Genomic DNA, 23430 nt, shown 5'->3' on the forward strand with positions numbered 1-23430 from the left:
CCGGTATAGCGCCCCTTTCCGTTCAATTATTCTCCCACATACCGGGACGGAATTGATTGAGTTTCTCTATGCATTCATTTCGAGCATGGCCATTGCGGCGGGCGGCCGGTAGGCCACGCCATCCCGCGGGGGTTTAAACTTCAAATACACGTATTTGCCCCGTGCCGCCCGGAGACACGAGTCGTGCTCTCAACGGACAGTATATAAAGCACTGGTCGTATGCTGTCAGTAACACCGCCAAATTAGAAATGCGGACAGAAAGGAATTTTCGAGGTCGGATCACTGGCAATGGCTGACATATAGTTAGCACTCGCCTCTCTCAGCTCAGGTCCTTGATTCCGAGCCGAATAAGATTATAAGTCTCATGGTTTCTCTTCATTGAGAGTGTTGATAAACTTTTGACACTAATTCATTTGATGTACAACAACTCTTCATTCTTATTTCAACATCTCGTTTAGTTGTCGTTTGGTGGTTTAGTACTTGACTGAAATTCTGAACTGATGAAGACAAGCAGTATGAGCGTCTAAGTCAAATTTGCCGCTTTTGAATCATCATCCAGTAATAGGTTTAAGACTCACACCTCTACAGTCTAGAAAGGGTGGGGGGGGGGGGGGGTTCGATGTGATAAATGTGTTGACGGTAGTAAAGGTGGACTTGGAAGTTGGTATGAGCATCACTTCCACCCACTGCACCTATTTTTCACTAGGAAGGAATCGATGGGCTCCACCCATTTCTCGTTCCTTCCAAAAGCCGACGCATTACCAATGAAAAGGTTACTGAGTTTCGTACAGATCGAAAGGTTGCCCTGATGATGTCTATAATTACAAAGTCCTATCATCAGAGGAGTATGAATTCCGGAAGCGAGCGTGCTCCAGCTTCATAGACATCGCAGTGATCAAACATCCATGGCTCAAGAAATCCTGCTATAATTGAAGTCTTCCGCACAGGCAAACTTGCAAAGTTCTAGGTGCAGGAAACCTCGAGCCTGGGCTATGTCTTCGATTTAGATATGTTGATTACCTTAACTTGCTAAGAATACCTTGCTTGTAGAGTTGAATGTGCGAGCACGTGGTACAGCCGCAGGACAAGGGTATCATCTACTAACAGAGATCGAGCATTATTCATTCGCATGGTTTGATAGTGGTACATGACTTTGATAATACATTTCAATGTTCGTACACGTAAATCTATGGTCTCCCCATCTATGGCCGACCGGCCCGATCCCAGAAGCCAGTAGCTGTAGAAGCCTCGGCAGCTCGATATTACTCCCAACACCGAAGCGCCCGCTATAGAATCCCAAGTTCCAATCGCATACAATTCGTGTCTGTTTTCTTTCCCTTTCTCTCATTCAAGCCAATTCTTGTTCCCTCCGCGCTTTAGCAATCGCGCGCTTCCCCAGCCGCGTGAGCTCCGCGACGAAATCGTCCACGATCTTGACGTGGGCGACCTCGTTCGGCGTCAGGTGGCGATTCCGCATGCTCTCGACGAGTTTCGGAACCGAGTTGAGGAGCTCGATGTCTTCTTCGGATTGGGGATTCAGGGGTTGCAGGAGGAGATTGCAAAATATTGTGAGGATTGCCGACATGGGGTAGAATACCACCATCCTGGGCGCGTCCGGCGTTAGCAAGCAAGGTTGGACTTTCCACGGGAGCCTTCAGGCTTCAGTCCAGGGTAGACAACTCACCAGAATGCCACTTGTTCCACGCCATGGATGGCTGCTTTGAGGAAGTAGAGAGTAGATCGGCTGGCCTGTACGGAGAGGGCCTGACTCGAACTGACGCCCTCCAACCCACTGCCTTCGCCGCTTGCCCAACAGCGACATCTCCCACTTGCTCGGTGTATCATTGCCATCAAGTAATGATACTCGAAGTGCAGAATTATCTCCTCCATACCTAGCCGTCCCTTCCTCACGACCGCCGTGCCCCGAGGGAAGGTCAACGTCGGCCTGTAGGACAGTGGAACCGACGTCCGCCATCGTTCCAGCTCATCATCGAGTTCGCGGATATCCCTAAGCAGTTCTGCATCGCCCTTCTTTAGGGCCGACTGCGAGTACAATCTCGTTGAGATCTGAGATTTGATAATCGTCAACTGCAGGGAGTCGGGTGCGAGAGCCGACGTGATTGTTGCCTCGTCGAGAAAGGACGGTGAGCCGCCCGTGAGGTCATCTATACTCCGGATCCACCAATCCATCTTTGGCAAAGTCAGGTCGCAATGTTCATCATGGATGCTGGGAGGTTGCCCTGTTCGGAGGGATATATCCTTATCGAGCTTGTAGGACAACCAGAAAAGTCTGCGTAATTGATTCCTCACTCGTGAGGTGTGGTCGTCCTCGGCTTGGGGCGTCTGGCATGGAGTTGGACGGCTTGATCCGGGCTCGAGGTGTCCGCCAAGCATGAATAACACTCGACATGTGGCGGACTGGAACATGGCACCTTGTTGCAGATGGCCGCAGAAGAGGTGGTACATGCCCTATGATAAGAAATGTCAGCAAGGTTCTGAGTTGCAGTTGCGACGAAACATAGTGCTGACCAGCATGAAGACTGTCTCGAGAGCAGTGATGTTGGTACCCTGCAGAATGACTGCTACCAGTCTCTGGGCGGCGCCGGCACATGCCTCACCATCAATCTCGGGTGTGGAGTTCCATTCTCCCTGAAAGAGGGAAACTACGGCGAAGAAGGCAAAGACACATGCTTTTGCCGTCACGGACTCGAGAGATGGGCTACCGTCAGCTTGCTCATAGGCCAGCTCGATTGTCTCTTGGAAGAGGACGAAGTCGATTACTGGAAACGATAAGCCGAACTGGGATGCTCGGAAGAGAGCGAGATACTCTTCAACAACTGTCCTATCGGGCAGCTCTCCACTAGCGTTCCCTTCTGGGAAGTCTATGAAGATTGGGACTGGGTGTTGTGTCTGCCATAGAGGACCCATTCCAAATAGGGTTTGGAACGAGGCATCCTCTCCAGCCCGAGAGCGAATCCACTCTTGGCCGTCGGCAGAAAAGAAAGGGATGCCATTGTAGGAGCTGACATCGCCCAGATAGTAACCGGCAAAGTGCAGCTTCCCCACGGTTGCACCGGAAGCAGCCCGGGCTGATGAGTCATAAGATCGGCCTTGGGTTGTGTCCGGATTACCGTCGGCGGCCGGCGGATCCGGGCCAACAGTTGACATGGGCGCCGAGGATGACGATGGGGAGGCAGTGGATTCGTCCCGCGGCCCTCCCCCCTCCACCCCTGCATCTTGGTTCCGCCGAGCCGCCTCCAAGGCCTTCTCAATACGGTTGAGGCGTTCAACTAGGTCTTTTTCTGATCCCGCCCTGCACAGGTCGTAAATCTTTTTGTCAGTCTTGGCTGCTTTCCCATCGCACACATTACTCAACTTTCCCGAACGGGTGGGTACCTTTCAGGGGTGATCCACGGGAACGGAGACGGGGGATCGGAGGGGCGGAGACTCTCTCTTTCTCTCACCTCGCTGTAGCCACACGCTTCTTCACCTTGGTGGCCCGGTTGAACGTGCAAGCCATTCCATGGTGCTTACACCAGTTGCATTGTGGGACTGCTCCATCACACTGAATCTATCAAAGTTGGAGAAAACACAAAAGATCAGCATTATGTATGCGTTGTAAGACAACAACTCTTCTCCAACTCAACCTGAAGACGGGCCGGAAATCATACCTTTCGCCTGTGACAGGAATCACACGCTCTCTTCCTCATGTTGGCCTCTGATTCGACGAGAGGCCGCCGCTCAACGCGGCACGCAGCTCTTTCCAAGGAGGGAATAGAACAATTGAAAGAAAAACAGAATCAGCCGCGTCGGGAAGATAGCCGATTTGGCAGCGTATGCGTCTCTCACGCCAAAATGATGGAGGAATTGGCTGACACTGGGCTGTCGTTCCCGCCTTTGGTTGATGTATCGGAATCCCCGCTGACTCAGCGGCATCTTGCCCTTTATGACTAAGCGGCGAAGATAAAAAGCGGATAAACCTTAAATGTTTCTCCGTGTTTGATTGGTTCTGAACATCAAACCTTGACCCAAAACTTCAGGCGACTCCACCGTCATCTCCAACGCTAACGCCCGTGCCCGGCGCTTCGACACACGCCGCGCCGACCACGTCGGGGATTTGACACCATCCACACCGGTCCAAGCTTGCACCGTGGCACCCCCATTGTCTCCAAGGACATTTCGCTTTTGACGAACTCGCCGCTGAGTCAGCGGTCAAGATCTAATCAATGACACGTTTGGTCCGATCTTAGACACCAGATTATGAGGCTCTCGGAGACTATTCTAGGGATGGACCCAGTCTGCCGGCTCTGGGCCCAGCTCTGGCCCATGGCATCCCGCACACCTCGGACAGGGTCCAACGCCGAAGGAGCCACATGCCACGACGTTAGTTGACGTGAATTGCAGGGTTCGTCCAACAAACAATTTTGTTTTTTCATCCTCTTATCAAGTCACAGGTGGGACGGAAACCACATTATTCAGCGGGCCAAGCACCCAGAGACCGTGTTACCACGCAGACTGCGCGCACTTTCGGACTATAGCATGGGGTTCCAGAAGCTTTTTCATCCGCACATCTCGTCATCATGGACGGGATGATGGGATACCTGGGACGCCTAAGACGCCTTGTTGCCAATGACCAATGGCCACTATGACCTGTCTGTCTACCACCATCTCTCCGCAGGGCCCGATGGCGGGTCCGTATTATACGATCAAGGGGGTTGCACAGAGATCTCAGGTCGTAATGAATCGGCATCCCGTCAGTCCCCTTGAAGCCGAAACCGACTTGACTTTCAAGTCCGGCCGGAGCTAAAGGGCAAATGGGGATAACAAAAGCAAGTCGACAACAAATAAGTGGCCCGGCACCCTGGATATACATACTCACTATAAGCTTCTGTCACAACCTTCTTCTTCTTGTCACTATCTTCTCTCCTTAATGGTGACCTTTCACACCTGACACCAAAAAGAGATACCATCAAAGCTCTTCGTCAACACGTGGCAGGCATCATGGAGTCCGATGGCACGCTGGGAGGCGGCTCAAACTACGAGCAGTCTCTCGAACTTAGCAACATCCCCGACGATACCACCTGGGCCCTCAAACACAAGGTCGAAGCAGTTCGACAAAGAGATGAACGCTCTGGATTCCCCGCCCGCGAGCTGGGCGTGACATGGAAGAACCTCACGGTCCAGGCCGTCAGCGCCGATGCGTCGCTTCACGAGAACGTCATTTCCCAGTTCAACATTCCCAAACTCGTCAAGGAGTCTCGCCACAAGCCTCCTCTGAAGACCATTTTGGATAACACACACGGCTGTGTCAAGCCCGGCGAGATGCTCCTGGTCCTCGGCCGCCCAGGATCAGGATGCACGACGTTGCTCAACATGTTGGCGAACCACCGCCGAGGATACACTTCAGTCACTGGCGATGTCCACTACGGCTCCATGCCCGCAGAGGAAGCACAGCAATATAGGGGACAAATCGTCATGAACACTGAGGAGGAACTCTTCTTCCCAACCCTGACCGTGGGCCAGACCATGGACTTTGCAACTCGCCTCAAGATCCCTTTCAACCTTCCCGAAGGGGTTGCCTCCAACGAGGAGCTGCGTCAGGAGAACCGAGATTTCCTGCTGGAGTCTATGGGAATCCAGCACACATTCGACACCAAGGTCGGAAACGAATTCGTGCGAGGTGAGTAGCTCAAACTATTGACACCTTTGAGGTCACCTCGACTGACTCTTCACAGGTGTGTCCGGAGGAGAGCGGAAGCGTGTGTCCATCATTGAGTGTATGGCGACGAGAGGATCAGTCTTCTGCTGGGATAACAGTACCCGTGGCTTGGACGCCAGCACGTAAGTCTCTACCAAACTCTCTCGTATCCAAGATTCTTCAGAGGTAGGCTTCGAGAGAGCAACGATCATGTACGCTGACCATCTTCCTAGGGCCCTCGAATATACCAAGGCGGTCCGTGCCATGACCGACGTCCTCGGTCTCGCATCCATCGTCACCCTTTACCAAGCAGGCAACGGCATCTACAACCTCTTCGACAAGGTTCTCGTCCTCGACAACGGCAAGGAGATGTACTACGGGCCCATGAAGGAGGCCAGACCCTTCATGGAGCAGCTTGGTTTCATCTGCTCCGACGGCGCCAACGTCGCTGATTTCCTCACCGGTGTCACCGTTCCTACGGAAAGAGCAATCCAACCAGGAAAGGAAAAGACCTTCCCTCGCACAGCTGAAGCTTTGAGAACCGCGTACGAAAAGTCAGACATCTATCCCCGGATGATTGCTGAATACGACTTCCCAACCCTGGAGGAGACCAAGGAGAAGACGAGACTATTCCAACAAGGCGTCGCAGGCGAGAAGCACAAGCAGCTTCCGGCCAACAGCGCTCTCACGACAAGTTTCTATACCCAGGTCAGGGCCTGCATCACCAGACAATACCAAATCCTCTGGGGTGACAAAGCGACTTTCATCATCACGCAGGTGTCCACCTTGGCTCAAGCTCTCATCGCCGGTTCCCTCTTCTACCAGGCTCCCAACACATCTGGCGGTCTCTTCCTCAAGGGCGGTGCCCTCTTCTTCGCTCTCCTCTTCAACAGTCTGCTGTCCATGTCCGAAGTCACCAACTCCTTCACCGGCCGTCCTGTCTTGATCAAGCATAAGTCCTTCGCATACTACCACCCTGCCGCTTTCTGTATTGCGCAGATTGCCGCTGATATCCCGGTTATCCTGTTCCAAATTTCGGTCTTCTCCATTGTGCTCTATTTCATGGTCGGACTGAAGACGTCGGCGGCGGCGTTCTTCACCTTCTGGGTTGTCGTTGTGGCAACCACCATGGTATGAAGCGCCCCGTTCTTCCTTTTTTCTCTTAAACTTCTCACTGACTCAACTTAGTGTATGACTGCCATGTTTCGCTCCATCGGTGCCGGCTTCACGACCTTCGATGGCGCGTCAAAGGCCTCAGGTTTCATGGTCACTGCGTTGATCATGTACTGTGGTTACATGATTCAGAAGTCCCAGATGCATCCGTGGTTCGTCTGGATCTTCTGGATCAACCCTCTGGCATATGCCTTCGATTCCCTCATGTCGACCGAGTTCTACGGACAATTGATTCCCTGTGTCGGACCCAACCTGGTTCCGAACGGCCCAGGATATACCGACTCTGCTCATCAGTCGTGTGCCGGTGTCGCCGGCGCCATTCAGGGTTCAACCACCCTCACCGGCGACCAGTACCTTTCTGCCCTGTCCTACAGCCACAGCCACGTCTGGAGAAACTTCGGCATCGTCTGGGCCTGGTGGGTTCTCTTCGTCGTCCTCACCATCGTCTCCACCTCGAGATGGCGCTCTTCCGCCGAGGGCGGAGCATCTCTGCTAATCCCCCGAGAGAACGCCCACATCACCAAGGCCATCCGCGACGACGAGGAAGCCCAGTCATCCGAGGAGACTGCCGCTGAGAACGGCAAGAGCGACAACGAGAAGCAGGACAGCAGCAGCAATGACGACAACCTCGTCCGTAACACCTCCATCTTCACCTGGAAGAACCTTACCTACACCGTCAAGACCCCCTCTGGAGACCGCGTTCTTTTGGACAATGTCCAGGGATGGGTCAAGCCCGGTATGCTCGGCGCTTTGATGGGCTCCTCCGGTGCCGGAAAGACGACGCTTCTCGATGTCCTGGCCCAGCGCAAGACTGACGGTACCATCCACGGATCCATCATGGTCGATGGTCGCGAACTTCCCATGTCCTTCCAGCGCTCTGCTGGATACTGCGAGCAGCTCGACGTCCACGAGGCTTACGCCACTGTCCGTGAGGCCTTGGAGTTCTCTGCCCTGCTCAGACAAAGCCGCGACACGCCGCGCGCCGAGAAGCTCGCCTACGTCGACACCATCATCAACCTCTTGGAACTTCACGACCTCGCAGACACCCTCATCGGAACCACTGGAAACGGCCTGTCCGTCGAACAGCGAAAGCGCGTCACTATTGGCGTCGAACTCGTCTCGAAGCCCAGCATTCTCATCTTCCTCGACGAGCCCACTTCCGGATTGGACGGCCAGTCCGCCTTCAACACCGTCCGCTTCCTCCGCAAGCTCGCCGATGTAGGCCAAGCTGTTCTGGTCACCATCCACCAGCCATCCGCCCAGCTCTTCTCCCAGTTCGACACCCTTCTTCTGCTCGCAAAGGGCGGCAAGACTGTCTACTTTGGCGACATTGGCGACAACGCAAAGACCATCCGCGACTACTTTGGCCGCTATGGTGCCCCCTGCCCGGAGGAAGCCAACCCAGCCGAGCACATGATTGACGTCGTCTCGGGCCACCTCTCCAAGGGCAAGGACTGGAATGAAGTCTGGCTCGCCTCGCCCGAGCACGAGAATGTCACAAAGGAACTTGACCACATGATCCAGGACGCCGCTTCCAAACCCCCTGGCACCGTCGACGACGGCCACGAGTTCGCGCTCGCCATCTGGGACCAGATCAAGATCGTCACCCACCGCATGAACGTCTCCCTGTACCGCAACGTCGACTACATCAACAACAAGTTCGCGCTGCACATCTTCTCCGCCCTCTTCAACGGCTTCTCCTTCTGGATGATCGGCGACTCGGTTGGCGACATCCAGATGCGTCTCTTCACAATCTTCAACTTCATCTTCGTCGCCCCCGGTGTGCTCGCCCAGGTCCAGCCCCTCTTCATCGACCGCCGCGACATTTTCGAGACCCGCGAGAAGAAGTCCAAGATGTACTCCTGGATCGCCTTCGTCACCGGCTCCATCGTCTCCGAGGTCCCCTACCTCATCATCTGCGCAGTCCTCTATTTCGTCTGCTGGTACTACACCGTCGGCTTCCCCGGCGACTCCTCCCGCGCCGGCTCCACCTTCTTCGTCATGCTCATGTACGAGTTCGTCTACACGGGTATCGGCCAGTTCATCGCCGCCTACGCCCCCAACGCCGTCTTCGCCTCCCTCGTCAACCCGCTCATCATCGGTATCCTCGTCTCCTTCTGCGGTGTCCTCGTGCCCTACTCCCAGCTCCAGACCTTCTGGAAGTACTGGATGTACTGGCTCAACCCGTTCAACTACCTCATGGGCAGCATGCTCGTCTTCGACATTTGGGGCACAAAGGTCGAATGCAAGAGCAAGGAGTTTGCCCTCTTTGACCCGGTCAACGGCACGACGTGCGCCGAGTACCTGGCAGACTACATGCAGGGCATGGGCTCCAGCAGCAACCTCATCAACCCGGAAGCCACGTCCGGCTGCAGAGTGTGCCAGTACCGCGACGGCAGCGATTACTTGAGGACGATCAACCTGATGGAGTACTACTACGGCTGGCGCGATGCAGCTATTGTTGTCATCTTCGCCATCAGCTCGTATGCCCTGGTGTACCTCCTCATGAAGCTCCGAACCAAGACCTCCAAGAAGGCCGAGTAAACCCACTCCGCCTCCTCTTTGGCTCTCGAACCTTCATCTCTCTCTCACAATATCTCACTATCTCACGCATATCTCTCTCTCTCTCTCTCTCTTATATCACGTTACACTAGATACCTCGTACGCAGCTGCAGCATCTTAGATTGCACCACTCTCGCGGATAGATTTCGGGATTTAGCAATAGGTGGTCCCCCTGTGTATTGTCAATCGTATGCATCTCAGCCAATGCATCAACTTTCTTCTCTCTCATCTAGGGCCGGAGTAGATCTCATCAATGGGATGGTTCATTATTGGGTAAATTTAATAGACATCACGGTCAAATAGAATGGGACAAATCATTGTCAATCATGTCAAATTATTGTCTAAATCATCCGAGCCTCAAAAAGTTCCCATGTCATCATGCAGTGACCCATCGTTCAGAGACTACTAAATGAAAGTGATTACTTCACAGGCCGTTTAGGGTCAACTCATCAAATTTGCTTCATTGAATTTCAGTACACGTAGGGGGCTTCGCCGGCCCCACCTTTCCGAAACTGGCGTGGGGACCTTCACCACACCGCCAACGACATCAAGACACCTCACTCACACACGGACGTCAAGACCAAAACTCTTGACAGCTCTCAAACCTTGCCTCATATTTTCATCACTCTCCCAAAATCCTCCGAATCAGCAAAAATGCCTCTTAAAGGAATATCTCCCGTCATCTCCCCCGACCTCCTCAAGGTCCTAGCCGAGATGGGCCACGGCGACGAAATCGTCCTCGCCGACGCCCACTTCCCCTCCCACTCGATCTGCCCGCCTCACATCCCCGTCCTCAGGGCCGACGGTAAGACTTCATGATCCGTTTGAATCATTTCAAACCTACGTCAATTTAAGGATTCTAACGACCAGTCAAGGCATCACCGTCTCACGCCTGCTGGCCGGCATCTCCCCACTCCTTGAGCTGGACAACTACGGCGTCGTGCCCGTCATCATGATGGAGGTCGTCAAGGGCGACACCTTTGACGCGAGCGTTGAGTCCGACTTTAGGTCTTCGCTCAAGTACGACGGTGAGATTGAGAAGCTGGAGAGGTTTGCGTTTTACGAGCGGTCCAAGAAGGCGTTTGCCATTGTGGCGACAGGGGAGACCAGAAAGTACGGCAACATTATCCTCAAGAAGGGCGTCACTCCCATCACTGAATAGACTTGTGAATAAGGAATGACTCGATCAATGAAGCAGATACACTTGGCAGTTCAAATGATACCCATCACCACAATTGCATTGACTCCAAGCCAGGAGCTGGAAACAGGGTAGTCAGAGAAACCCGCGAATGCCAAAAAACGAGCGTCCAATTGTGCTAAGTATACTTACGCTCTAGGCATGCTAAGTAAGTATGCTCGGGCCGTGAGAAGAAGGTAAATAATGATAAAGGCCCCCAAAACGCTGGTTCCAAGACGGATATTTATATTGAAGCCCCCCACCGGGACCGAGGCCCTCAGCTCGAGGCCCTCCTAGACCTTGCGAGCCGCCCAGGCCAGAAGTTCCCCCAGCCCCCCCGAGCCAGTTTGGCTCCCCCCCGCCGCCGCCCCGCCCACTGCACTCGATCCGTGCCTAAGTTGCAATTGTCAGTTTGGAGCCGAAGGTGTGCAGGGCACTAGGCGATACTTACTGTTGGGCCGGCGAGGGGGACTGGCCCGGTTGGATAGAGGCCGGGTTCCCTCCTTCTTCGGCCCGGACGACCGCTCGGACTGCCTCGGCTTCGGCCCGGGAAGGGCTCCTCGCTATGTTTATATTGAGGCGAATAATCTCCAAAATTTGTCTAGGAATCAGTGTCAGTACCAGATGGAATACTCAAAAGACAAGGGAGAAAGGCAACGGGGGAAGAGATGAGAACCTACTCCATGGTAAATGATGGGGGATGGTAAGAGATGTCGGAGATGTCGGAGATGGCGTAGATGGCGGAGATGGCGATAATGAATGTTTGTGGAATGAATGTTGGTAGCGAGTGTTGTTGGTTATTGATGGTAACGATTGGAATAACCAAAAAAGCAGCGAGTGTGTGATGTGAATGCTTGAAGAAGAGAAGAAGAAGAAGAAGAGGATTGGGAGAACGGGGGATGGTGTCTATATAACCCATTTCTGGCCTGAGCATTCGTCTCTTCAGCACCTTCAGTCCACACCTCCCTGATGGCATTTCAGAGCCGCAAAGGTACAGGACCGTCTGCATCTACACCTTCCGTTCCATCAAGGTATGAGACCTCACAGCGTGCATCCTTTCTCCGTTGGTCCTGCTCTGTCCCTCAGGTAACATATAAAATGGAAGCGACCGGACCCTTTAGACATTGTTTTTTACACCCATCTCATTCTTCACTCTTGCCAATATACCACCCAGCACTGCATCATAGTTGCAGAAGTAACCCAGCCTGTCCCTGCATCGACCCCGACCTCAAAGCATAATCTGAGAGTACGACCTAGAGGCCAAGATTAGAGGAAAGACTTTGTCAACATGTCTCGTCCCTGCACTTCAGCAGACGCCACTCACGCCGCTGACCGGCCACCTTCCTACGATGCGGTTCAGCAGCAGCAAGACCGACAGTTCCAAAACTTCGACTCGAAAGAGTGGGAATGCGTGCCCAAGAACCTCAGCATCATCTACTCCCCTGTCCCAATCGGAGCAGGTGCCAATGTTAGCAGGAGAGGAATCAGCTGGGAAGCCAGATTTCGAGTAAGAGCCAAAGATCTCCCCCGCCTCATGAGAGAGGGCTTCCACTGGACAGTCGCCAACGTCCATCGAGAGGCCGGTTACTTTGAATATGAAGCCAAGGAGCCCGTCATGAAAGAAGCTGGCTGGACCTGCACACGCAATTACTACCTCTCCGATCTAGGTCCCGACCAAAACTGGACCGCCAAGATGACGGTTTGCGCTCGGGACCTGCAGACTCTTGCGCGGTTTGACATGGCCAAACTTCGGCCTGAGCAAGCTTACACCGCCCTCGCGTGGACCAACGTCCAGCAAGGCCAGCACATCTACAACTTTGAACGTCTAGCTCCCTGTAGGAATTTCAATGCGATTTACGACGACATGCCGCTGGAAGGATGGTGGCCGTGGCCGAAGAGACAACCCGGCGTTGACGACAAGCCCGAAGCGGATACAAAGAGCTCATAGGAAGGGACTAGGCGTGATATTAGAACGTCCTCCCTCTACACTGACACGAGGACATGATGCGCACCAAGAATGAACAGGAGTCAACGAAGACTCGTAGTGTTGGGATATCCACCACACCGGACAGGCTAGCCCATACACGAATCATGCTTCGCCAAGGAGAGCGCGGCCGTCACAGCTGCTGGGCACCAGCGCCACTGGGTTCGTTGTCAATGCCCGTATCACAGGAGAAGGGCATGGCCCTTTGGGCCACAATGGATGTGTTGCATCCCTTGGATACCAGTAGGCGCGCAGTAGGAGGGGTAAAGGTTGCCTCGAATTCTGTTGGTATATTGGTGGCAGGAAAGGGGATTCCGACGTTCGTTTGGCGTTGAGGCTGCATTTGATATTGCAATGCCCATCAGGGAGATCGCGTGTAGGGGTGGGAGAGACAAAACGGCCAAAAAAGCAAAATTGCAAAAACAACAATGAGCCGACCGATCGAGGAATCGAACTTGGATCCCGAAATAGACAGGAGTCTTCACTGCCTAACCGGGGCCTCTGCAGCCCGATTAACCCCTCGACCATATGGCCCAGATACTTGTTGTTACGATCTGGTGATGATTCATCGGCTATGGAGCCTCGCAGGCGGTCTGGTAGTGTTCTCAGGATGCTTCCTTCCTCAGGCTGAAGGCATAGGATCAACACTCACCCGAATTGTGCATGAGACACTACTATATATTGAAATTGAATAATCCGTAGCATTCGAATGAGACGCTTTCCCATCCAAAAGGTCCCATATCCTCATCGGCTTCTATGTGCCGGTCTTTCCTTCCGTGCCACGTCCCCATATCCTACCTCTTTCCCAAGAAAAGTGCCTCAAGCACCTAACTCCGGCCATCAAAGTCGTACCGGGCAAGCACCGGCCCGCTTTGATAGTAGGTTCCGTCAAGACCGGAGCAGGAGCATGGATGAACTGCAATTTCCCGACCTACACCAACGCGCACTCCTGCCATGCGGTTGATTGTCCCATTGTTTCGTGGCAATCCTCCCTTCTCAACACACCTTCCCAATGCCAAAGTGACGAGCCCTCAGGATTCCGCATCAGGGACATTGGGAAACTTAGGTAGGAGCCCGATCTGCGAACACTCCCCGGACATGGAAGTCCAGCAACGTGAGAATCAAGTGACGATGGTTGATTATCCAGCACGACATGGACCTCATCGCCTATTCCTCGTGGATCATTGCATTCAATCTCCACCTTGATAAAGCCGCAAATGATAGAAAATTCAGTGTGTACCCTGGATATGTAAACGCAGCACAGATACATCTTGCTCGCGTTCAGAGCTACGGGAGTCTCATCAATCCCGGCTGCGCTACAGCTCGACACAGCATCCTAAAGGTCCATATCTGTTAACGGCACTACGTAGTGACAGACAGTCCGATCAGGGTCTTGGTCCATGATGAACCCAGTCCAGCCGTCAGGCTTCCTCGTGTCCTGTTCAGGACGTTCTTATTCCGCGTTGAATTTTTGCTTGATAACACGGTCTTCGGAGGAGCGTTCGGTTCAAGGTATATAGAGCAGAAACAGTTTGGGAATGCTGAAAGACTGTTTCTCCCACACCTGATCACATTTCAGAAAAAACTTACGCGTTCAAACATCCGCTCATCTTAGGATTGTTACTTAATAGCAAGAACGCTGTGAACATTGTTCTTGGCGTTTAGGTAGTACTGAATATCACCATTCGTTCTTTGGCACCTGCGCCATGATCAAAATACCTTCATACGGATATCCAGCTCGCCTTCTCGATACAGCCTCATCTCCAGGAACTTCTTCGTTGGTACATTCGTATCCATCGAAGGAGCCGCAAACCAGATTCAGGCCGCAGCCGAGCTACCCGTTCAATACCCCAATTAAGCTCCAGGGGTGGCCAGCCATTGCCGCCAAGTCACACAAGCGGAAGGTCCAACGGCTGGCGCCTCAATGGTTCAAATGGCTGCCCTCGGTTCAATGCACGATTGTGGTGCAGTCTGCCCAATAACAACTGATTCAAATAAGCCCCAAATCTAGGGTCCTCAGGTTTGTTCGTAGATGGGATCAAATGAGAGACACAGACGCATGTGGCGTGCTTGGCCCTCGGAGGAAGTGGATCAAGCATAAGACACGGGTTCGGCGACACTCGACTCATGCCGTATTTATAGGTAGCCTGGTCTAAAGGTCGACCGAAGCATGTTGGTTGGATCAAGACGGGACTCGAGGAAATGTTTGCTCGCAGAGATGCCTTTCACGAAACTGCAGGATGAGGCGTAAAGCCAAAGGTCTAGTACCTATTCATCCCGTAAGCTCCGTGAGACAACGTCGCAGTAAGCTCGAGAGGTTCCACCGAACAGGCGCAGTCGCAGAGCTCCAGCGATCCATTGCCAAGCTGCTTCCTTGCCACAGTGGACACTGGAACACGTTTTTACTGCGCAGGCCAACCAGCGACCCGCTGCCGTCTGAAGAGAGTTATGTTTTGTGGATGGCGAGGGGAAAATCTGGGGAGTAAGTGTCAAGTACGTAAAAGAAACTGAGGTTAACTGGTATGCGGACCGGCGATTCAGTTTCCATCTCGTGTGCGATTCCACTTCCCCGGAGCCAAAAGGACGTTTGACAATCGTGGCGTGCTTTTTCTGTCCTTGCGCGGTGGTGTGTTCCTGGACACGCTATTAGTCACAACAACTCCCCCGCATCTCAGTCTCTGAGCAAACTCGAATTCGAAAAGCAGTGACAGGCTACAGAAAGTCCTCTGCCACCAACTTGGGTAATTAGTTGTGAGCCAAGAAGATGGTCGCTGTTGAAAGCTCGCTTGGATCGCCAATCGCAAGCTGACTGGGCGACTGGGCAAAGTACCCGTCAATATGGTATGGCCAAGGTACCGTGATTCCATGGCTTTGCTCGGCGCATCCAATCGAGGCTGCACACCAAGACGAGCGAAAGCCTTTGCTCTGGGTCAAGCTTTGGGCCCTGAGATGCCATGAAATGCCATGAGATGCCAAACTCTTGGATTTTAGGGGGTCTCCAACGACATGTCTTGGAAGTCTGCGGTATCGGGCAGGATTCGCAGCATCTCAGAGTGTTCATCGTAGATACGCCTCGAAAAACCACACTTTTGCAGATTTTTCAGAACTTTTGGCGAACCATAATTGTTGTTGGGTGATGGCTGTGTGATTTTAAGTTGGGCGACAAGAGAATGTGCCTTCCCGAAGCGTCGCTAGCCCGGGTAGATTGAGACTCTTGGCGTCAGCGGTCGTGATGGTCAGAGAGAACTCAAAAGTTCGTGTGCGCAACAGACGAGACTTCAGCCAGCTCAGGTATCTGGCATCTGGCGCATATTAGTAGGTCTTGGCTCGCGTCAATCGAAAACGCCTCATTCAAAGAATATGGCCGACAGATAGCCCGTTCCTAACCGTGATTGCCATTGATTGTCCAAATAAACCGCCGCAGTGTCGTCGCCACGGGGGAGGAATGGTGCTGATAAGCTTTGCCACCCTCCCCGGATGCGCCCCGGGCGCCTCATGAGTAACGTATGCCAGATAAGGCCTCAAGAGGGCGCAAGTGCCAGCCAAGACAATTGTCGTTTGGGTCAACCTTTAGTGACATATTGAGGCAGATATCCGAAGCCACGGAACGCCAATGACATTAGGTGCAGTCGCGGGTGGGTTGGCGTGCTCGGATGACACGACGGGAGAGAAAAGATGGGCCGTTTCGACCGAATCGAGACATGTCAAGTTCAGATGTCCTGAATCGTGGCAACGAAGTGGGCGCATTGCGAACCTTCGACCAACGAGGCTATCAAGACAAAACCCGAGTGACAGAGCGAATGACGGCAGAGCCGACTCTGGTATCGATGGTAGATATCGTGACAAGGGATGGTGGTGGTGGGCGGGGAGCGCCAGGTTCGCCAGCGGTGCTGTCACTGTCTCTGTTTTGTTAGCAGATGCGTATGACACACGCACATCATGTACCATGTAGGATCGCCCATGAAAGACTGTTATCTTTGCCGAGACTTTATTCCCCATATTTCCCGCCAGAGGGGGGGAATGTTATGTGTGTCGTAGACCAATTGCAGCACATGGTGATGCGACCCCCAGGGATGTGGACGGATGAGGAGGAAGCATTGCGTGGGTATTCGTAGAATTGTAGGCCCTTCCTTCAAATGGCAAGCACCAAATAGCGTAGCTCGACCAGTCTGGCGGTGGGTTAGGGGTAAACAACGCGGCACAATCGAGTCGTGTCGGTCGCCCCAGACTGGTAGGCCAGGGGTCGAATCGCCAGAGTTTTGCGCAATCAATCCAAACTTTGAAGGGTGTCAAAAGCGCCCCCAAGTGGCAGTTGGAGCAGGGTGACGGGGCAGCGGCCGGAGATTGGGCGTCTTGTGTGTGACGCGATGGGAGATGGGTGGTCCGCTTCGTTTCCTGAGTGGCTCCCCCTCACAATATTACGGTTGGCTGTACGGATCCCTCGCTTTTCGAATAGGCGTATCGCATCACAAGACGGAACTCGAGGACGCAAAGGTTCGATGGTGTGGTTGGGCGGCCTGGCGGCATTCTAGAAGGATTCCTTCGCCTAGTTAGCGGCGGCCTCCCTGTCCCGCGGCGCCCGCCCCTGCGAGGCCAATGGACGCGCCGAAAGTCAATCAGCGATGAGGTGTGACGACTCCCGTCAGCTCACAGCAGATGATCGAGGGTCTGATACTGATTTAGATCCTTCTTCGTACACCGCAAGGGGATCGCACTTTGTAGAGACGCGCTGGCATGGTAGATGGCAGCAAATGCTGTGCTGGGCAGCCCTGGTCACGAGGCGCTGGGCCAAGAAGCGCAAAGAGGCAGGAGAGAAGCTGGAGACCGGCGGCCGGGAACCGAGGAAGCCTAGCAGCTACCATCGGGCTGGCAGCCAAGCCGTTACATCTGAGGATTCCTGTCGAGATTGGTTCCAATAGGATTGGATGAGATTTTGCCTTTGATACCTTGCCTGTCACGAGCTGTTAGAAGTCGGAGACTCAGGGAATGGAAGCGTACTAGGTAGGTATGCAGAGAATAGCAGTGAATGGTGACGGTCGGACTGCGAGATCCATCAATCAAGCAATAACGCCCCAGTTCTTGGTCCTTCCCAAACAGGAAGCTCGTCAGGATGGGCTTGGATCGTGAGGTACGGCCAAGAGACACCAAGCCGCACAGCCCTGTTCCAGAAGACCTTGGCTGCAGGTCGGTAGCTCCAGGAGGGAGCCACGGCCTTGGCTCGAGTAGACAAGCTCGCGTAAAGTTGAAAAGTCCTGCGTGTCAGAGACTGCGATTCTCTGAAGCCGAATTGGAAGTAAATCGGGTAGGGAAAAGGAAGAGAAGAGAAGCAGCAGGGTTCGATCCTCTGTAAGTCTGATACTCGGAGGCAGGTACAAAGATACGTCCAGGTACGGATACATGTATACCTCGACCTAGGCACACAGTAGGTACCTATCGAGGTCTGCAGGAAGGTAGGCGGGCACTTGTTTAAGGTGAGGAAGGCATGCAGCATGCAGGCGGCAGGTCGCGCATTCCATTCTTGGGGAAGGAAGGTGTGGTGGAGCACCGTTCATCCCTTCTGTCACCACTTGTGTCCAGGACTCGTCGTCGAAACGGTGGTACGAAGTACTGTACACCAGGTTAGCTCATCTCAAATCCTTACTCCTCACTCTGAACTCTCAAAAGTCTCATAACAGTGTTTGTATCTATCACTCCACCTCGATGGATCTTGCTGGCTCACAGACAAACAACCTATATCTATCATACGGATATCGCATGGACCATTCCTCGCCCCATCCAACTTCTCATCGCGCGGCCGTGCCCCTTCTCACTCCTGGTCTCATGGGTCGCTCACTCCCCCGCTTGGGACGGATCTCCACTGATAGCGTGTCGGTGGAGTGAGATGGGCGCCCGTAATAATTATGAGTGTGCGGCGTGCGCACTGCGTCCCCTGCTCAGTGAAACGTCCCGAGCAAGTGAGAATGAGTGCGTGAGAGTATGAGAGGAGCAGTGAGACTGAGAGTCCGGGCCAGTCAAGTCCAGGGCAAAGGCCCAGCACCGTCCCACCCCCGCGCGCCGCTACCAAATCACTGTCTTCCACTTCTGCCAAATCAACTTCCATCACATGGATCCATCCGTACATTTTCCAACCTGAACATACAGATATCGCAACCCATCTCCAGCCGGCACCGTCCACCAGCCAATAACCCTTCTGCCAAGACTCACCATAAACCATGACCGGTTCTTCTAATCACTTGGCAAAAACCCCCCCATTTGCACCGTCTGGCATCTACGCTCCCCACCGAGCCCACCTTCTGCTCTCAGAAAGCTTACTGGTTTCTGCCAAGCCGCTGTGTTGCCTCTGATGGGACATATCCGCCGGTCGTCGACGTCTCTAGACCAAGAGACCCGAGAGAGACGCCTGCACGCTTCGTAACCCTCAGAAGCATCGAGCCACGCACCGCACCGTTGACCGAACACATCGCATCCCTCCCAGCGGCCAGTAAACAGCATGCGAACCTCCGAATCAGATCTTTTTGTCGCAGACCACTGGCCTGCTTGATGGGACCACCTGAAATGCCGCGTCCCACAGTCTGAAGGGCAAGGCTCAAGGCTGAAGCGACAGAAGCGGTGTTTGCCTGTCTACCGAATCTGCCACGTAGAGTGACACCGATGCAGCCCTTGGACGTGAGGCGAGTTGACGACGTCGCGCTGGGCTGGATTTGTGAGATGCTTCAATGATCTCGTCCATCCCACCATCTCCGAGGCCTTGCCATCTTCGTCTTCCACGCAGCTTCCATTGCTTCCGAACACCCACATGATACCTCACATCCGCCATCCGCATCCGCATTCTCATGTACGATGGAAGTGTGCGTAGTGTGAACCTCTGCCGTGGGCTCTTCCTATCTGTGCTACACTACGTACACTACTGCTAGATGCCGGCCGTCCCCTTCACTCCCCTTGACCTACCCTTCCTTCCCTCCCGTCTCACGGCTGACCGACCGGTCCAACTACCTGCCAAGGCTGTACCGGAGAGACTCGTCTACCTATCCGTCTAGACCTCTCATAATCTAGGTCACCTTCCTCCTACCTCCTGGCATTTCCTGCAAGCTAGCGGCGCAGCTATCATGGGTGATTTCCCGGGGAGAAGGTATCCCGGAAACGAAGAAGCAGACGAAGAAGATGGAGAAGAAAAATAACAAGGGACTAACGTAAGACAGGCAAGGTGCTCTTGGCAACTTTTGTACTTCTGTAGATGCTAGAGACAATGTGCTCCCTTCATCGGGAAACCATGTAATTACAATGTTGGCAAGGTAGGGTCACGGAAGGAAGAAGAGGAGGGGGTATTGGGTCGTTCCCTCATGCCGGGGTCTCCCTGGTCTCTCTAGTCCATGTTGCAGCTTCCCATCCGTTGGATTTGCGCCGGTGAGGTGAGCGCGTCCAAGTTGGTTGGTCCCCTTCTCGTCCAGCTCCAGCTCCAGCTTCTCGCCCGAGCGGTATGCTGCACACCTCCCTCTGTGTCTGCCTCGATGTCTCTCGACGGAGGTCTCGAGGGGCGTTCCCTCACGTTTCCTTTCTGTGTATCCGTAAAGTGACCCTCTCCATCCTACCATCTGCCTTCCTGCCGTACCCCTACCCATCTCGCCAGGAAGTCCTACCCATCCCACACACCTTCCTGTCTTTGGTCTGGTCCGTTTCTACACATCCAACGACCTTTCCCGGTACCTTTACAGATACCCTACATGGTACTTTTACATGGGGCAATGCACCTGCACATGTCGTCGCTCCCGTCGTCGTCGCGCCTGGCTTGTTCCTCCTCCTCTGCCTTAGCTCCCCCGTCCCCGTCCCCGTCTCTCATCCCGGGTGCTGTCTCGAACCTTTATTAAACGGTATCCCGCGCCGCCTCCCTCTCTATCTCGTCCCTTTTTGTTGTCCCTTCCACCCCTCATACTCTTGTAGTTCTTTACAGAGTAACACCAGCTTTGTTCCTCTTCCGTCGTCGACAAGGGCAAAGGTCACGACAAGCGCCAGCGCGCATCACTTCTTCTTCAACAACCGGCCTCTAGCTTCTGTCCAGAGCTATCGAGCTTACTCTTCATCATGTCCAAGGAGGATGCCCAAGTCGGCGTGGTCCCCCCCACGTACGACTCCGAAAAGGGCGCTCGCCACACCGCCGGTGATGGCCATGTTCCCGAGAACTTTCGCGAGGATGACTTCATGACCCGCAATGGCTTGAACCTCAAGAGTTTCCAGCGCCGTGAGTGCATCCCCCTCCAACTTCGCTTGGACAATTTTGCTGCCTGTCTCCAGCGGCCCAGCATCGCCTCGCCTCGTCTGTATATCTCTTCAGAAATCGATTTCTAACAAAGCATTCTTAGGTGACTGGGGAACTGGCGACACTGAGCTCGACCGCTCCATGAAGCCTCGTCACTTGCAAATGATTGCCATCGGTGGCTCCATCGGTGCTGGTTTCTTCGTCGGTTCCGGTAGCGCCCTCACCAAGGGTGGCCCGGGCTCTGTCCTCATCTGCTTCTTGATCGCTGGTGTCATGATCTTCAACGTCGTCTACGCTCTCGGTGAACTCGCTGTACTGTACCCTGTCTCTGGTGGTTTCTACACCTACTCTATCCGCTTCCTTGATCCTTCCTGGGGTTTCGCTATGGGCTGGAATTATGTAAGTCATTTTTCATCATACCGCGCATCGCATCGCGAGGCTCTAACATGTGGCAGGTCTTCCAATGGGTTATCGTTCTACCACTCGAACTGACAGTCTGCTCGTTTACGATACAATATTGGAACAAAGATATAAGTGTCGCAGTATGGATCACCGTCTTCTGGCTCTTTATCATCTTCGTCAACGTTTTCGGAACCTTGGGCTTCGCCGAGGAAGAGTTCGTCTCCTCTGCCTTCAAGCTCTTTGCCACCGTCATCTTCATGGTCGTCGCCCTTGTTCTCATCTGCGGCGGTGGCCCCGAGGGTGGAAAGTACGATGAATACTGGGGAGACCGTCTCTGGAGCGACCCCGGTGCGTTCCAGAACGGCTTCCGTGGCTTCTGCTCTGTCTTCGTTACCGCCGCTTTTGCCTTCTCCGGTACCGAGCTTGTCGGCCTCGCTGCTGCTGAGTCCGCCAACCCCGCCAAGTCCCTTCCTGGTGCCATCAAGCAGGTGTTCTGGCGTATTACCCTGTAAGTCCTTCTCAAGTCAAACGTCTAGAGCTCTGGCTAATCATACTCTCAAGTTTCTACGTCTTGGGTCTTACCTTTGTCGGCCTTCTCGTCAGCTCTACCGATGAGCGTCTCCTGAACTCCGCCAACCCCTACGCCGATGGTGTCTCCCCTTTCGTCCTGGCCCCTCTTGATGCCCACCTCTACGGATACGACAGCTTCATGAACGTTGTCATTCTCGTCTCCGTCGTCTCTATTGGTGTTTCTTGCGTCTACGGTGGTTCCCGTACCTTGACCGCCCTTGCCCAGCAGGGATACGCCCCCAAGATCTTCACCTACATTGACCGATCAGGCCGTCCCCTGCCTTCCGTCGCCCTCAACCTCGCTTTTGGTGGCCTGGCTTACGTCCGCATGGCGTCTTCCGGAGGTGTTGTTTTCGACTGGCTCTTGTCGCTTTCTGGTCTTGCCGCCCTTTTCACCTGGGGATCCATCTGCGCTGCCCACATTCGTTTCCGCTCTGCATGGAAGGCCCAGGGCCACACCCTCGACGAGCTTCCCTTCCAGGCCATCGGTGGTGTTGCTGGCTCTTGGCTCGGCCTGTTCCTGATTGCTATCTCTCTGATCGCCCAGCTTTTCGTCGCTATCTGCCCCCCTAGTGGCGGCTTCGCCACCGCTGAGGACTTCTTCAAGGCTTACCTTGCCCTGCCCGTCGTTCTCTTCTTCTGGGCTTGCGGTTACTTGTGGAAGCGCAAGGGCTTCTTGAAGCTTTCCGAAATCGACCTCGACACTGGTCGCCGTGAGGTTGACTGGGATGAAGTCAACGCCTACCGCGCGAAGGTTGCCGCCTGGCCCACGTGGAGACGGTGGGCAAGCACTATCTTCTAAAAGACTTCGCTGTCTTTTATACTTGCTAGATTGTCTAGCACTAAAGGGGAGGAAGCATCTGGGGAGGATGTAAATAGGAGATGTTGGCCGAAGAGCAGCTTTGGCTCTAGGCATGTCTCACTATCATGATACCTATCTATTTTCTGAACTTGTAATCAGCAATGATGTCCCTATCATGGGCTTCAATACAGGGGTTTATTGAACCGCATCTATTCTAGTGTCATGTGCGCGCCTATCATGATTGAGAGTGTAGCGTTAAGCATCATGTGTGAGTGTACTCATGCGCTCCTGGCGGGAGGACCTAGATTCTGGGTTAGGTCCTCGTCATGAAATCAGCGATGGTGCCATTTTACCCCGCGTTTACTACATCCAGACCAAAACACCCAGAGGTGGAGGCTCCGGTCACCAAATAATATGATCTGCATTCCGTTCATTGCACGGAAACAGGATCAGATTATCATCACTCGATCGGTCGTTGCAAAAAGGTTTGTGGAAGTGGTTTAGCGTGGGCTGGCTGATGCCGGCCTCAACCCCCCGGAGCATGGGGGCTCCACAACGGCCCGAGGTAGACGACGCTATCGACGGGTGGCTTGGATTTGTCGCGTGCCGAAGTTCCGGATAAGGTTCGATACAGGGAGGTTGAGTGGTTGATTGCGGGCGTGAGGGGATGAAAACTGACTCTGTTCTGTAGACGCATCATTCCCATCTCTGGTGTGATATTCTTCAGTTATGGATTCTGTGTAGAATTTGGTAGTAGACAGATGCGGGTAGAAGATGTGAGGACGAGGATGCTCTCTACAGGCGACAA

The 23430-nt window shown here is 53.8% G+C and overlaps 7 protein-coding genes across 7 annotated transcripts; 5 read left to right on the top strand and 2 right to left on the bottom strand.

Moving 5' to 3' along the window:
- Positions 1-1348: 1348 nt before the first annotated feature.
- On the bottom strand, positions 1349-3710 carry CCOS01_14378 (fungal specific transcription factor; the record flags this gene model as incomplete). Its single annotated transcript, XM_060462522.1, has 5 exons — positions 1349-1604; positions 1685-2469; positions 2530-3313; positions 3465-3571; positions 3672-3710. 5 exons carry the CDS (start codon positions 3708-3710, stop codon positions 1349-1351), a joined length of 1971 nt encoding a protein of 656 aa, XP_060307007.1.
- A 1291-nt stretch (positions 3711-5001) lies between these two features.
- Positions 5002-9415, top strand: CCOS01_14379 (ABC-2 type transporter; the record flags this gene model as incomplete). Its single annotated transcript, XM_060462523.1, has 4 exons — positions 5002-5680; positions 5736-5841; positions 5932-6829; positions 6887-9415. The coding sequence occupies 4 exons, from the start codon at positions 5002-5004 to the stop codon at positions 9413-9415; spliced, it is 4212 nt and encodes a 1403-aa protein (XP_060307008.1).
- Positions 9416-10087: 672 nt separating this feature from the next.
- Positions 10088-10595, top strand: CCOS01_14380 (RbsD/FucU transporter; the record flags this gene model as incomplete). The annotated part of the gene is made up of 2 exons (XM_060462524.1): positions 10088-10238; positions 10309-10595. The coding sequence occupies 2 exons, from the start codon at positions 10088-10090 to the stop codon at positions 10593-10595; spliced, it is 438 nt and encodes a 145-aa protein (XP_060307009.1).
- A 1303-nt stretch (positions 10596-11898) lies between these two features.
- Positions 11899-12558, top strand: CCOS01_14381 (uncharacterized protein; the record flags this gene model as incomplete). Its single annotated transcript, XM_060462525.1, has 1 exon — positions 11899-12558. The coding sequence occupies one exon, from the start codon at positions 11899-11901 to the stop codon at positions 12556-12558; it is 660 nt and encodes a 219-aa protein (XP_060307010.1).
- Positions 12559-16207: 3649 nt separating this feature from the next.
- Positions 16208-16546, top strand: CCOS01_14382 (uncharacterized protein; the record flags this gene model as incomplete). Its single annotated transcript, XM_060462526.1, has 1 exon — positions 16208-16546. One exon carries the CDS (start codon positions 16208-16210, stop codon positions 16544-16546), a length of 339 nt encoding a protein of 112 aa, XP_060307011.1.
- Positions 16547-18902: 2356 nt separating this feature from the next.
- CCOS01_14383 (uncharacterized protein) lies at positions 18903-19702 on the bottom strand (the record flags this gene model as incomplete). The annotated part of the gene is made up of 2 exons (XM_060462527.1): positions 18903-19289; positions 19664-19702. 2 exons carry the CDS (start codon positions 19700-19702, stop codon positions 18903-18905), a joined length of 426 nt encoding a protein of 141 aa, XP_060307012.1.
- A 971-nt stretch (positions 19703-20673) lies between these two features.
- Positions 20674-22622, top strand: CCOS01_14384 (amino acid permease; the record flags this gene model as incomplete). The annotated part of the gene is made up of 4 exons (XM_060462528.1): positions 20674-20830; positions 20952-21247; positions 21304-21758; positions 21812-22622. 4 exons carry the CDS (start codon positions 20674-20676, stop codon positions 22620-22622), a joined length of 1719 nt encoding a protein of 572 aa, XP_060307013.1.
- Positions 22623-23430: the final 808 nt, after the last annotated feature.

Source organism: Colletotrichum costaricense (assembly GCF_030867565.1).
Source record: "Colletotrichum costaricense strain IMI 309622 chromosome Unknown Scaffold_20.1, whole genome shotgun sequence".
Taxonomy (NCBI): Eukaryota; Fungi; Ascomycota; class Sordariomycetes; order Glomerellales; family Glomerellaceae; genus Colletotrichum; species Colletotrichum costaricense.